The sequence below is a fragment of the Anoplolepis gracilipes genome, chromosome 4 (assembly GCF_047496725.1).
Source record: "Anoplolepis gracilipes chromosome 4, ASM4749672v1, whole genome shotgun sequence".
NCBI classification, from domain to species: domain Eukaryota; kingdom Metazoa; phylum Arthropoda; class Insecta; order Hymenoptera; family Formicidae; genus Anoplolepis; species Anoplolepis gracilipes.
This window is the reverse complement of record NC_132973.1, coordinates 138,144-154,283: the sequence shown is the minus strand read 5'-3', so window position 1 is coordinate 154,283 and position 16,140 is coordinate 138,144. Positions and strand designations below refer to the sequence as shown.

Sequence of the window (16,140 nt, the reverse complement as noted above, 5' to 3'; positions counted from 1 at the left end):
TCGTTGATTATAATGAATGTAACAAGTTTCCTAAAATTTTTCAATAATTTATATAATTACATACACGTATAATAATTGGTGAAGATAAATCCAAAATATAAATTTTATATATATATATATATATATATATATATATATATATATATATATATATAAAATTTATTACATATATTTAACATATACAATATTATATATTATATTTATATATTTAATTTTTTCCATAATTTATATACAAATATATATACACATACAATAATTGCTTGAGAAAATCTCTAAAATATAAATTTTATATATATATATATATATTATCGGTGTTTCTCAATTAAAAATTCATTGCTCAAGGCAAGTCGTTATATAATATATATGTGAGTACGTATGTGTATACACATACTAAAAAAAAAAATATATATATATATATATATATATATATATATATAAAAGTAAAAATAATGTTATCAGAAAAACCGGTTTATATTATATGTATAATAACAAAGTTACGTGATGTAAAAGCTATATATTTATTGACAGTGTTATAACTGTATTGTGGTCATGAATCAGCGAGGATAATATTAACGTCAAAGTATCAAGAAGTAATTTGAATGAGCGAGAATGTGGTTAATCTCATAATGATTAGCACTAAATGTTAATGAGTTTCCGCTATTGTCAGAGAGTCGAAAAAGTGGAATCCGTCGCATAGTGCAGGTAATTCCTATTTCTCTCGGTAACTTTATTTTTCTCTTGCGACCGATATACAGACATCATCTGTCAACTGACATTCACGAGAGAGATGAAGAGTTGCTCTCGTATCTTTTGCCGTATTTAAGAAACTCGATAAGAGCTCGCCGGATGGCAACGGGTTCAGGGAAAATGAGAATTTCTAGTAGATCCGGTCTGTACATCGTGTCCGAGAATGCTGAGTCCATTACGGACCGTAAAAAAATTCTCGGTGATCTTTCATAATCTATTCAGGTGAGATAGGACGAGTTGAAGACAAGCAATCCGTCACGCGTCAAAATGTATGTATATTATCTAAAATATTTATTTAATATATTGCAACGGATTTTTTTTTTATACATATATTTTATAATAAAATAACATACCGGAGAGAAAGATAATATAAGTGTAAATAGGTGTATATATGTGTAAAGTGAGGCACATTATGCTTACGTAGACATTTAGTAAATAATTAATAAATTATAAATTAATTTTTTTTTTTTCAATTGAGAACCCTTCTTTTATAAAATATAGATTCTTATATATTGAAATATTGAAAAATTAATACATATTGTGTCTATCACATTTAACATTTTAATTTGTAAAATTATACTTTTAAATATCATCCAGAAAAAAAGTATATTATACGTAAGAAGTTTTTGATACAAAAGATATTCATACAGATAGGCTATAAAAATCGCACGTGTATATTGCTACTTGGCAGCGCACGTAATTATCGCATGCATGCAAATTGATTATCCTGTCCAATTATTTAAATATTATACCGTTCGAATGCTTGTACATATACATACATATATATATATATATATATATATATATATATATATATATATATATGTGCGTGTGTGTGTGTATACATACATATATATAGACATACAGGGTAGTGCATTTTAATCAATCCATTAGAAAATTTTCCGTTTCTATATTTAAGACAAAAATGTTTCAGACAATATAGTTTGTCTCGAAGCGAGAAAAAAGATAGAGGTATTAGTTTAACTTTGGGTATATGTGCCGAAGTAAAGGGTAATCTAGTTTTTTAAATAGAATAACACCCTAATTATTTTTAATAAATCGATTACTCACAATATATTAGTTTGCGTCAAAAGTTATAAAAGTATGACGACCAAAAATTTAGTAATTTATGGAATGTGCATCTTATACTTTAATTCTATTTTTCAATTATTTTATCTTAATACTTTTATATATGCATACATATAATACTATACTATAATAAATGCATCTAAAATGTGTACAATATCTGACAATGAGTAATATCTGAATCTTGTTAATAAAACTTCTATTTTTCAATTATTTTATCTTAATACTTTTATGCATACATATAATACTATACTATAATAAATGCATCTAAAATGTGTACAATATCTGACAATGAGTAATATCTGAATCTTGTTAATAAAACTTCTCGATAAGATAAATATTTTTGTAAAAATTAATTTGTGTATGTATGTATATATGATGTTGTCTCCACATTCAATATTAATTTGATATTAATATTAATATTTATTAAAAATATGCTAGGGGGATTAATATTATATTATTATATTATTTACGTATGTATACGCGTGTAAATGAGAGTGCATTTTATTTTAAACGTTATTTTATATTGACGTATATATTTCATATATACATTACAAAATTTAATATTATATTAAATAATTAAACTGTAAAATACATTTTTTTTATATATCGTAGTTTTCAAATTTATTATGTTTCGCGAATATACGTTATTTGCGCCAAAATAAATTATTATTTCGAAATTCCTCGATTTGAAAGTTACAGGCCATTTTTTTGCGTCATTTTCAATTTTTCTATATTGTAAAGCAATATATTACAACTTACAATGCAATATTTTCTCAAATTTCTTCAAATTTATTGCGCGCTTGTTAGCCGGAAGTGTAAACTGAAACATTTCAAGCACGAAGAAAACGTGATGCTATTGACGCGAAATGACATATTGCATAAATTCGTGCATCGAACGAGTAATACTACGAGTAATCTACGTGAAAATCAATTAACGTAATGAAGCATTGTGGAAATCGATGATAAAATTAATGGCTTAGCTATTAATATAACAGATCGATCGATGTTAAATGACAATTTTAACTACGTAATTTAAATACATTGCTGGAGCTCAATAATTGGGAGATTAGCACGTGACATCTTCATCTTCGCGAACAATACTGCCGGGATCGGAACCGGAAGAGAGGATAAGGTGGAATATAAATCGTAAATTTTTCTATGGTTGACAATCGATTTTATATATTTTTAATTATTACATTTTTCTTTTTCTTTCTCGTTCTTATATCTTTTAAAAGGAGGGGAAATCCAAACGTTTTAAAATTAATTAACTCTATTAGTTATTAGCTAATTATGTTTATATAATAATGTTTATTTTATTTGTGATTATTTTGCAGTATTTTTTTATTGATATGTGAATTACGCATTTTATATTGTATTTTATTTACATTTTATTATATTTTTATATGATACACTCTCAAAAACTTTTTCATTATGATTCATTTAATGAAAGTTTAGAAATAATAGCAATTTATTTAATATTTGATTATATCATTTTACTTCTACATTCTTTTATTTTATTTATTGTTTAATTTAATAATTATTATATAGCATTACGAAAGACGATTTTCAAAATGAAATAAACAAAATATAAAATATATTTTAAATATTTATTTCTTGTTATATAACAATAGGAGAAAATTATTTGAATGTATTACTTTATCTTACTCATTTTTTAAACATACATTTATAAAAAAATGTTCACCATTTATTCTACATTAGTTTATCACGCAGGTTTTGCACTGCTATTTACACTCGCTGTTTATATGACTGTAATTTTTCTTGTATATTAACTAATTCAAGACCAATATACAGAAAAAATTGCCTACCATACCAGATAACATGATGTAAACAACGAAATCTGCGGAACAGTCTAGAGCAGTGTAGGATAAATGATGACTTTGACAAATGTGCTGTTTAAAAAATGATAAGATGAAAGATAAAGTATTGTAATAATATATATATATATATACTTAAATAACATTCTACAGCTTATTTTTATATAATAAGAAATAAATATTTAATTTATATTTCATTTCTTTGATTTTAAAAATCGTCAGGTTTCCACGCTTCATCCTATACATATACATGTAAGAGAGAAATTATGAAACCAGTATTCTTTATTTTGTATATGTGTGTGTCTGAGAATTTATTTAATTATTTAAGTTTCTCTAAAAATCTATTCTCTCTCTCTTTTTTTTTTTTTTTTTTTAATTTATTTCAAATCTACCATTTTTTCTTTTAGGGGAGCACCCGAAAAAGCGGCACTCTTGGAGCAGTGAAATTGATCATCTAGCGGGGACGGAAGTAGTTGTAAATATCTCAGGAGAAGATCTTGCATCCCTAGCTTCCTTAAAAGACAACAGTATCTCCTACAAGGTATCATATTGAATTTTTCATATAACACTGTCCGACAAAATTTACTTTTCACTTCTTTTGTAACATGAGTGTGTAATACAAAAATACGTCCGAAATGACTATTCACACACTGTTACAAAAATGGTGTCGGACAGTGTAATCGCTCCTGTTCTTTTGGTAATTTCTCTTTAAACAATTTTACGAATATAAGAAAAAAAATAATTATTATATTTTTCTCTTAGAATGGAATAAAGAGAATAAAACTCAAGGATGTAATGAGACAGAAATTTACACACACCTACAATTAATTAAAGAAATAATAGAACAGATTAATTATATCAAATATTTTATATATGAAAAATATTCAATTTTTTTTTAGAAATTTTCACATTTCCTTTTATCTGTGATAATTTAATATATACTTGCAATTTTTTATTTTTCATTACATTACATTATTACATAATTATTATCTATTATATCTTTTATCGAAAATTATAATATCGTAATTGACGCAAGTTTTAGAAAACAATTTTAAATTTGAAACTGCACCTTTTTGGAAAAAGGATTAACTCTTTACGAGTCTTTTTCGACATTTAACTGCATTACTAGAAATTACATTTCACTTACTGACAGATAATTACTTGCGCTATGTAACGAATGCATCTTCTTTTATTATATTATTGCAGCTAGACAAGTGCACTGACGATCATAAAGGGTCTGATTGTCAGCTCTGCAGCTGTTGCCTTTTTGGTTTTTAACAAAATTATTGTTATAACCGGCATAGTTGCAATTACAAAGACATTTCGACGTGTATCTGTCAATGTCTCCGACATTTTACAAAGTTTCACAATTATGCAAGAGATTTGTTAGATATTTGTACAACTTGACGTAAAGTTAATCTTTTATTTAATATATTAAAAATAAAAGAAATGTTATACTAATATACAATACATGCTTGAACACATACACAATATACAATGAATATTTTTTAAAATATTAGCTACTTAATAGAAAATTTGACTTTTATATGTTTAATATAAAAATATTAAAATTTATTTTTTTATTTGTATTATTAATCATAATACTATTGTTGTTTATAATATTTTGTGATAAATGTTGCTAACATTCTTTCTTTGTATGTCATATAATGTGCATGCGCGCGCATGTGTGTCAATACACATCTCAATACTGGTCAATAGATAATGCTGAAACTTTATATACTTACATTGAGCATAATATATTCCTATTTATCTGACAAATAATATTATCCCTAATATTTGTTTAAAATCTTTTTTTTTAAGTGTCTCTTCAACATCTTTGCTTCCGAAATTTACATTTTCACTCCAAGCACATCGAATGCAAAGCATTCCATACATAGTTTTCCTCTTTCTCCTCATTTTTCTTTTATTCTTTTAATTTCACGCTCAAGAGATTTATAGTTGTTTTATTTTATTTTGGGACAAGAGTGTGTTGAAAAAAGAAAGTAGATACAGAAAGAGAAAGTAGATATAGAGAGAGAGAGAGAGAGAGAGAGAGAGAGAGAGAGAGAGAGAGAGAGAGAGAGAGAGAGAGAGGGGGGGGGAGAGCAAAAATCATAAGAAGAAATGCCTGTATCGTATTTTTAATCCACGTAATAAGCGTGTACGACTGTTCATTCTCTTTTGTCTGGATGACTCGCGCGTATCGTAAATGGATATGATGCGATTATACTTCTCGTGGAGTAGTTATAAAAGATTCTACCAAGGACGCGAATAGACTGATCGCGCGAGAACAAATTTTACGACTCATCACTGTTTTTCTGGTTTTACTTTTTTCGTGAGGTTTTTTTCTATGAATTTTTAGAACATTTTTTTTTTTTATTAAAAAAATTTTTTTTTAATAATTCTTTCACACTTTTAAATAATTTGAGGGATTTTACGCAAACATGTCAGAATCACATAAATATTATAACTTGTAGTATTTTGTCTCGAGAATTATTATTGTACATTATTATTATATCCTAGAAAGATCCTATTATTATATAAAATAATTTCCTCTTTCTTTCTTCTGTCTCTCTCTCTCTCTCTCTCTCTCTCTCTCTCTCTCCCTCCTTCCCTTTCTCTCTCAACATAATCTCCTTATTAATATATTATGTAGGATGAACCTTCATAATATAAGGGACTTGACAATTTTCAAAATAAAATAAAGAAATGAAATATAATTAAAATAATTTATGTCTTGTTACATATAATAACAGAATATACATATAATATGCCATTTGAATACATCATCTATTATTTATTATTATTTTACTTATTTTTTTTAAACGGCACAAATGTCGTCCATTTATCCGACATTGCTTTAGTCTATCAGGTAGGTTAGGTTTCGCATCGTTGTTTGCACGATATCTGTTACAGGTGTAATTTTTTTTTATATTATTAGCTTGTATTTTTCCTGTATTTTGAAAAAAATTATAGCCATATCAGACAATACGGTGCAGTAGAACAGTTTAATATGAGTAGAGGACAAATGTGCTTTAAAAAATGAGTTACATGAATAATAATAAATAATGGATGATATATTCAAATGGCATTATACAGAGTACTTTCAGATTAAGTGGCCAAACTTGAAATATACATATATTTAGGATTTTAAAACAAAAAAATCCTATAGAAATTTGCTTACAAACGCTTTATTCGAAAGATACCTATTGACTTTATTAAGTCACAGAACTATAAGAATGAATGATGTCAAAATGTCTTCTTTTTTTTTTACTTTGAAGACCGAAGATTATTAATAGACTTGTGTTTGATTACTGTAAAGCAATAAAGAAGATAAATCTAAATTATTTTGACGTTCAAGAGATACATTGATTTTTTTTTAAATTACAGAGCTATAGAAATGAATAATATCAAAATGTTTCTTTTTTTTGTTTGTTTTCACGATCGAAAGTTATCGATAGGCTTGTATTTGATTACTGTGTAATGTAAAGTAATAAGAGGATGCATCTAAATTATTTCGATATTATTTATTCCTGTAGTTATGTAAAGAGTCAATATCTCTTGAATGAAGCATTTGCGAGCGTACTTCCAGAGGAAATCTTGTTTGTTTTGAGGTTTTGCATATGCATATTTCAAGTTTGGCTCGGGAGCACTTTGTATGTACATATTGTTATGTAACAAGAAATAAATATTTAAATTATATTTCATTTTGAAATTCGTCGTCAGGTTCCTTTAATTTACCCTATATATCCCTTTATTAGCGTATCCTCTTATTAATATATTATAACAGCGTACTCGTATATTAACGTATATAATAACAGAGTCTTCTCTTCAGATTTTTCATTCTAGAAAACGTGAAAATATATTGTCACAACACATAATAGATTTTTCGTTTAGACAAGCATATTTTTTGATAATGAATGTAATATTAATACGTGTAACGTAAATTGTTGCGCCGTGCGATTATTCGAGTATTATCTCGAGAATTATTACTGCTCTAACAATTGTGTTGTAATGAGAAATCGAATATCACTCTGTTATTTGACATGAAATATTATTGTTAACTAATGAAAGAAAGAAGTAAACGGGCATAAACATTTAAACATTTAAATGTTCGTACAACGTTGTGTATAATCTCTCAAAGTAAGAATACATCGTAAGAAGAAGCGCAAGCAAGAAATAGAAGCAATTGTACGAATATAACTTGTTTTTTTAGATGCATTTTTCATAAAATAAGATAAAAAGATAACTGGAAAAAGGAACGCTTCTAAATTAAAAGCATTCTTCCTCTCTTCATCTCTTTCGTTTCATCTCTTTTCCTTATTTTTTTAGTGCAAATTCTTATTAAATGTCTAAGTGCTTTATTGATTTATCTCATTGTCACTCGGATTTTCTTCATCAATTTTCTTGGTCCTATGTCCTTAGTTAACAATAATTAATAACATTATTACGTTAGATCACTCATATCAAGATACCTCTATACATATATCGTACATGTACCCGTATACAATATACGACTTAATTAGAGAAACAAATTATACTTTCTACAAGAAAATAAAAAAATTCAAATTGTGGTTATATAAATATGTATATGTATATTCAAAATGAAAATTATACAGAGTGTCTGGAAAATCGCCTACAGTATTTCGGGAAGTGATTCGGGACGTAAAAAAAGGAAAAAGAGAGCTATATAAACAATAGGCCCGGAAATAAGTCGTTTGCGAGATGGCATTCCTCTTTTTCAATTTTAAAAAATTTTTGCCAAGCGGACTATTCCTCGACGTGGTGCATCCTTGTACCTGGTAACGCTAAAATAGTCCGAAATGAAGCTATTTATGTTTTCAACACAATGAAATAAATTATGATTATATATTATGATTATGAAAAATAAATTACGATGTTTTTAACATAAAAGTGTCTATAACTCGAAAACGACTTATTTTCGGATCTGTGTTTATATAATAGCTTTTTTTCCTTCTTTTTGCGTCCCGAGCATAACCCTGTATAATATAATTATTATAAATTATACTATACATATACACATTTTTCATAAATAAATAATGAATAATAATTCGTTCACGTTATATATATTTGTAACGGATAAATGGCGCAGATTTTTCTTTAGAGACAATTAGAGAGAAAAAAATGCAAAAAAGTAGAAAAAGTAGAAAAAGTATAGCAGTATAAAGTATCGCGTACTCCAAGATCAAAACGGCCTTTGATTGTTGAAAAAAAAAAAAAAAAAATCGAAAGAGTTTCTCGTGAAGAAGATAAAACTGACGGGGCAAACAAATAATGACATGATAATTCGACAGAGCCGAGATGTCTCAATATTAACGGCGCGACGCGCGACACACGTAAAGCAGAAGTGAAGGAAGAACGACAATAAGACGAAGTGAAAGAAAGGAAAGTAGATAAAAGCTGATAATGCAATGAAATGGAAGATAATACAAAGGGAATGAGAGGTAGGTTAAGACTTAAGACTGCTTCTCGAGACGTTTTGCTACGAGGAGGAAGAGTACGTAAAAGAAGTGGCAGGCAAGGCTGTACTCGGGGTCAATAGGGTTAAATATTCCGTGGGGAGAAACTTCACCATTTCGTGGTTAAACTCCGAGAAAACTTAGAAACATATTATTTTTATATAAATCCTGAATACATGTGCGTGCGTGCGTGCAACATACATGTATGTATATACAATATATATATGTAACATTTTTTTTCTTGGGTTCGAATCAGATAAATGAATTTGATATTGTCATGACAAAATTATTGCGTAAAAATATTTATGTCACATATACATTTAATTCATATTTGTATCTTTGTATTATTTTTATTATTTTATTTATTATTTTATTTAATATACTTAGCGCGCTCTGTCTTTTGGTCAATTTTATTTACAATTAGTTGAATTGGATTGTAGCTTGTAAGAGGAATATTTGCTTTCTACTGATTTTTATTTATTTTTTTTTTTATTCGCTTCTTTGATTGCTCAAATTAAAAATTGATTCTTCTCTTTGCTAAATTTTTCTTTATATGCGCAATGCACAAGCATGAATGCTGCATTTTCCCATTTGATATAATTATTTATTTTATCTGAATCAAAAATATGGTATCTGAAAAAAAAATTACCATTCTAATGAGCGTTTGAAACGTATAACAAGCGTGCATTAACAAGTTTAACGAAATTACGAAATAATATCTGCTAGTTGTTAAATACAAAATAAAAGTTGAAAAAAGTAAAATTTTCGTCAATTGAGAGACAGACAGAGGGAAACTGTTTTAGAGTGTGCGCGCGAGTGCAATGCACAATGATGTACAATATTGTACAATATTATATAATCGATATTTTGCTTCACTCATAAGACTGCGCGTTATTCTTCGCTCTTTCTTCGCTCTATCTGATATCGAAAGTCAAAATAATTCATTAGCTCTTGCTTTATTTCATTTCACTTTTTTTCCACTATCATTGTCGGCGAATTGTTAAAACATTCCATCCATTCACTTTCGTTTTTATAAAATTACAGTTAATTCCAAGTTAAATCACCATATAATCGGAAAATAGAAGTAACGCGTTATATCACTTTTAGTAATACAATCCAGCTATTTTAATTACAGTTTTATACATATGATATCTCTCTCTCTCTCTCTCTCTCTCTCTCTCTCTCTCTCCCTCCCCCTCCTTCCCCCTCCCCCTCCCCCCTTCTTCCCTGTCTCCCCCTGTCTCCTCTCTCTTTCTCTTCTTTTCTTTTTTTCTGTTTCTTCAAAATCTATTCCTTGAAGATTATCTTAATATCTTTTATATCTTATTATTATTCATTGTTTATATAGGTATACAGAGTGCTTCGTAAAAGCTGGTTAGTGATGTATGTAGTGATTCTTCTCATTAAGATAAACAAAAAAGTTAATGTCTAGTTAAGATAATGTACTATAGTATTGTAGTACTAAAGAAAAGAATCAATTTTGACGTTAATGTTAATGTTAAAGAATTTAAAAAATTACAAAAAGCAACAAAACTCAAAGAGGATAATTAAAATGTCCACCACGTGAAGCAATGCAAATTCTGGAGTCTTTGCATCACATGGAAGACTGTCTTGTGGATTTTTTAACGAAGCATTTTAGAAACGTGTTTTATAAGAACATTTTTATACTTATCTTGATGAGAAGAAGATGATTTTGTACACACAACCAGTCCAATCTTCACAAAACATTCTGTATATATATATATTTCATGCTTATGTGTGTGTGCCTTCAATATTTGTTTTATATTCTTTGAATTTAATATTGACAATTTTTTACAAGCACATATATGTGTATAGTGTATAGATAGTACAAACTTTGATGGAAAAAATTTCTAGTTAATATAGATAAGTTTTATATCTTTAATATGGTATATGTATTTTTTAATCTCTCAATCTCTTATCAATTTTAGCTGATAAAATATATTTTCTAGGAACATGGCCGTTCGTTGCAGATGGTGGACTTGGTGGCGGACTGTCCATCGCAAATTGTGACAGGTAGCTCGAGATCGCCTTCATTCTCCAAGTCGTTCACGCTCTTGCCGTCTTCAACGTTTGTCGCGTCGGCGACGAGCATGGGGCAACGACCGAGCGCCTTATTGCGCCCGAAGATCTCGTTGACCTGGGCCTTACGTGGCCAACAACAATCTGAGCCCAATGGTGCTTATCCTAGTAACAACGGAAGTAAAGTTTATTCCATTTCTTTATTCTCTTCTTTCTTTATTCACGGTTTTTTTTATATAAGTTTAAGTTTTTTTTATTTTACTTTGTTATTGGATTTTGTTGAAGGAAAAGTGAAGAGGATGCATTTTGTACACTCACACACACACACACACACACACACACACACACACACACACACACACACACACACACACACACACACACACACACGCACACACGCACGCACGCACGCACGCACGCACGCACGCACGCACGCACGCACGCACGCACGCACGCACGCACGCACGCACGCACGCACGCACGCACGCACGCACGCACGCACGCACGCACGCACGCACGCACGCACGCACGCACGCACGCACGCACGCACGCACGCACACACACACACAACTACAAATTATTACATATTAAAATTATAATTTTAACAATATTAATAATTTTTAAGAAGGAAGCTCAAATTGAACAATTTGTAAAAATTTTTCATCACAGAAATGCTGTCTTTTACAATATTGTACCATATTAATAATAAAATTATGTAAATTCCTATACTGAAGATGCGCACAGTGATCGAGATCTTTTATCGTGCGGCAGTAAGGAAAGGTCCTCGAGAAGGAGCGTCAAATGCTTCAAGGAGAAGGCTGCTGCTGACAAAGAAAATATCGAGAATAGGAAGAGCGTTGAGAAGCGCGAAAAGAAAATTCTCCACAGACTCGAAAGAATCGAAAAGGTAATCGTATATATAATTTCAATTTGAATAAATTTTTCTTTAATATATAAGTAATTTGTCCTTGCGGCAAATTTTCAAGTGTTCGGTGCGATTTCAATAATTCGATAATTATTTCTCCTACTTTAAAAAAATTATTCTAGTTTTTAATATATTACATATTACATTATTTCTTTCGAAAGTTGTACATATATCAAGTAATTTGTGTAAAGTTGTTTTTTAAAATAAACATTTTATTTCTCTTTACACAAGAATTTTTATTATCATTTAATTATTATATAATTTTACCAAGGTGTTTTATATTTTAATATTATTTATCCTGAAAATTATATATGAAATAATTTTTTTGAAGCAATGTTTTTAAGTATTGAATCTCTCTCTCTCTCTCTCTCTCTCTCTCTCTCTCTCTCTCTCTCTCTCTCTCTCTCCTCCTTCCCTCTCCCTCTCTCCCCCCTCTCCCCCCTTTCTCTACACTAAAATACTCAAAATAAGTATTTAAAATATCAAAATTAACAAATTTTATTTTTTTTGTAAGGTTGATAATGAATTCTGGCAAATTGTAATAAATTTAGCAGTTTAACAAATTTTATATCTAGAAATTGTATTTAATAGTAATGTGTGGGTGTATTTGTGCAAATGTATGTGCGTGCGTGCATGCGTGCGCGCGTGTGTGAGTGGGTGGGTGCGTTGTGTGTTTGTCAGTGTATAATTGTATTGCTTGTATTAAATATCTATTATATAAATAAAAATTTTCTATTTGACTGAATATTTATTATAATGTTATCACATTTCCATTATCGTCATTTTATTATTTGCGAATCTAAGAATGACTTATTTACTATTAATTATTTTTTTTAATATTTCTTTTCAAGACTATCGGCAAAGAACCGATCGGCGAAAGACGATTAGATAGTATATTGGAAAAACATTTTGATAAAGAATTTATCGGTCTAAGAGATATAAAGGAGAAGGAAAAAGTAAAGAGAGCTATATCTGAACCTTCTCTAGTATCTCACGAGTCGATGTCAACATCCTATGGACGAGAGAAGCAACGGCATAGACGCACTAAACGTTCGTACAAGCCTAGATTACCCAGTAGATTTGGTTACGAGATCGCCGATCTGGATTTGTTTTTAACTAAGGTGTTTATGATGTATTTTAACTCTAACTCTTATTCCTTTAATATAGTCATGTTTTATATATACAATATTGTTTATATACATATATGCCTAATAAATATTAATAAATTTAGCATATATGTGGGAAAAATATATATACACATATATATATATATATTTTTTTTTTTTTTAATATATTCATTTTATCAAATTTTGAAAACAAATTTAATAAAGCTCATTTTTCAACAAAAATATTGTAAAAATATATAATCGACATGTTCGTGTTTTTAGCATCATATTTTAGAAATTAATAAAGATTAAATTAAAATGTTTTTTGATGAAGTAAAATCTACAAAATCGTAAAAATTAAACGAAAAAGAAATTCAAGTCGTATAAAAGCCACTCTTGTTTCTTTAAATGAAACCATCTTAATTTTATATCGATTCCTTGTAGTATATTCTGCGTAAAAAGTTATAAGGATATGATGACTCAAAATACAATAGTTTACGAATATTTTCATACTTTAATTTGACATACTTTACAAACTATGAAATATCTCGTAAAATATTGATTTGAAGAAAAAATACGTAACTGCTTGTTGCAAATTCATATTTTTAAAAACATATTCTTAAAAATTCATATTTTTAAAAACATATTCTTAAAAATAAAAAGAAATAAAAAGAAATTAGAGTTCCATTAAAAAAAAAAAAAAACAAGATTGATTTCTCCATATAATTCTGACATGTACACCCAAGGTTAAATCAATGGTACCGCCTTATGTCCCTTTTCTAATCAAACAACTTTTATCCGAAGCATTTTTTTCTATAATTAGAAATAAAAAAGTTTTTGGCGGGAGGGATAAATTAAAATGGGACAACCTGTATAATTGTTTCTCTATTTTATAATAATAACAGAATAATTCAGTTTCCTTTAAAAAAATATCTTTTTAGTTTCTACTTTTAGGATATTTCTTACAATAAGATATAAGATGTAAGATATAAGAAGAATATACAATTTATAAAATCTCATAATCTTAGGCATCCATAGAAAGACCGGCGAACATCCCAGTCGTCCTATCTTTTCCATCGGTATTATATCAGACTCAGGGCGGTATTCAAGATGAAATGGCTCTTCCTCTGGGTACAGTCGTAAATGCTATTTTTAAGAATCAGTCCTGGTTGTACGTTCAAACACCTCACGGCCAGGAAGGCTATGTTGGTTATGCCGCCTGTTTACCTCTGGGAATCTTACCGCATCCCACGCGAGGACCCTGTTGGGAGGATTCTACTGATATCTTTCCCCGACCTCTCGGTGAGCAAAATTTCCCTTTTAAGACTCAAAAAAATAAAAGAAACTTTAACAGTATAAAGGGAAGTCATTCATTTATTAATTAATTACATTCAACCAATTCATTTTACTACCAATTGAGTACATTCTAATTTTCTAATTTTTAATATGTTATAATTTTATATGTATTATTATATGTTTTAAATCTATGTAATTTATGTTTAATACATTCTTTCGTTATTATTAAATTACACACGCACACGCTCACGCACACGCACACGCACACGCACACGCACACGCACACGCACACGCACACGCACACGCACACGCACACGCACACGCACACGCACACGCACACGCACACGCACACGCACACGCACACGCACACGCACACGCACACGCACACGCACACGCACACGCACACGCACACGCACACGCACACGCACACGCACACGCACACGCACACGCACACGCACACGCACACGCACACGCACACGCACACGCACACGCACACGCACACGCACACGCACACGCACACGCACACGCACACGCACACGCACACGCACACGCACACGCACACGCACACGCACACGCACACGCACACGCACACGCACACGCACACGCACACGCACACGCACACGCACACGCACACGCCATACATACATGACATATACATATGTATACATCTATACGAGGTGAACAAAATAAAGCGTCACGAATTATTATCTTTAAAAATATTGTTTTTAGGAAGAAATGTTTCACACAAAAGCTTTGTGAATATAAGATGGTACCATTATTTGACTTGCTTAATATGTGTCAAATAAGTTCATGTGTTGAGGTCAATCTGTTTTTTTTATATGGAATTATTCTAATTTTTTTATACAAATCAATTCCTCCTCAATATTCTGTGTAAAAAGTTATCAGAGTATAATGTTAAATTACGTTATATAATAATAATTATTATAATACAATTATTATTATTATGTAAAATTAAAGTATGAAAAATCTCGTAAGCTATTAAATTTTTAGTCACATACACATTTTGGTCAATATCTTTTTTAAATCCAATATAACTTTTTTTTGTTAATTTTTTAATTTCTCTAACTTCTGTTTTTTAGGTATGACGGATACAGAGAAGCTGCGAGACACCAGATCGGAATACGGAGCAAGTCGTGAGCGTCAGAGCAGCAGAATTAGACGATGTACGAGAGATGCAGTGTCGGCGTGCGGTGAGCGCAGTGTCGATCGGTTATATTTGAGGGCGGCAGCAAATGCACGCACCAAGGGTTCTCGGCACACGCTGCTAGTGATCAGAAGCGATTACGAGGCAGGATCCGCGAATGCTTTGACTGTCTCCAAGGGCGACGTAGTCGCCTTGTTGAGCGATCATATAAGCGACTGGTTTTGGGTACGCTCTAGAGACGGTAGGGAGGGATTCATCCCTGCTGTTGTCGCTGGTCATGGCTTTCTCTGACTATTTTTTGTCAAAAATTTATTTAAAGGTGGCGAACAGTCTTTGTTCATGAAATTTACAAAAAGATTGCGTGTACATATACATATATCGTATTCTTGAAATAGTACATATATACATATATTAATACCAATTGCCAAATTATTATCTATTAATAAATCATTCGTGT

The 16,140-nt window shown here is 29.9% G+C and overlaps 1 protein-coding gene across 5 annotated transcripts in view; it reads left to right on the top strand.

The window, feature by feature from the left end:
• Nucleotides 1-16,140, top strand: part of LOC140664736 (dynein axonemal intermediate chain 4) — a 35,423-nt gene extending 19,283 nt beyond the window's left edge. The window contains exons 1-7 of one of the 5 annotated variants that reach the window (XM_072890165.1): nt 543-702; nt 4,079-4,212; nt 11,122-11,371; nt 11,926-12,098; nt 12,968-13,237; nt 14,251-14,524; nt 15,619-16,132. In XM_072890165.1, coding sequence (XP_072746266.1) covers nt 11,143-11,371; nt 11,926-12,098; nt 12,968-13,237; nt 14,251-14,524; nt 15,619-15,974 — 1,302 coding nt within the window. In that variant the 5' untranslated portion in view covers nt 543-702; nt 4,079-4,212; nt 11,122-11,142 and the 3' untranslated portion in view covers nt 15,975-16,132. Of the gene's footprint in view, nt 1-542; nt 703-4,078; nt 4,213-11,121; nt 11,372-11,925; nt 12,099-12,967; nt 13,238-14,250; nt 14,525-15,618 lie in introns of those variants that run through there. The other 4 variants (XM_072890162.1, XM_072890163.1, XM_072890164.1 and 1 more) reach the window with 4 other exon arrangements.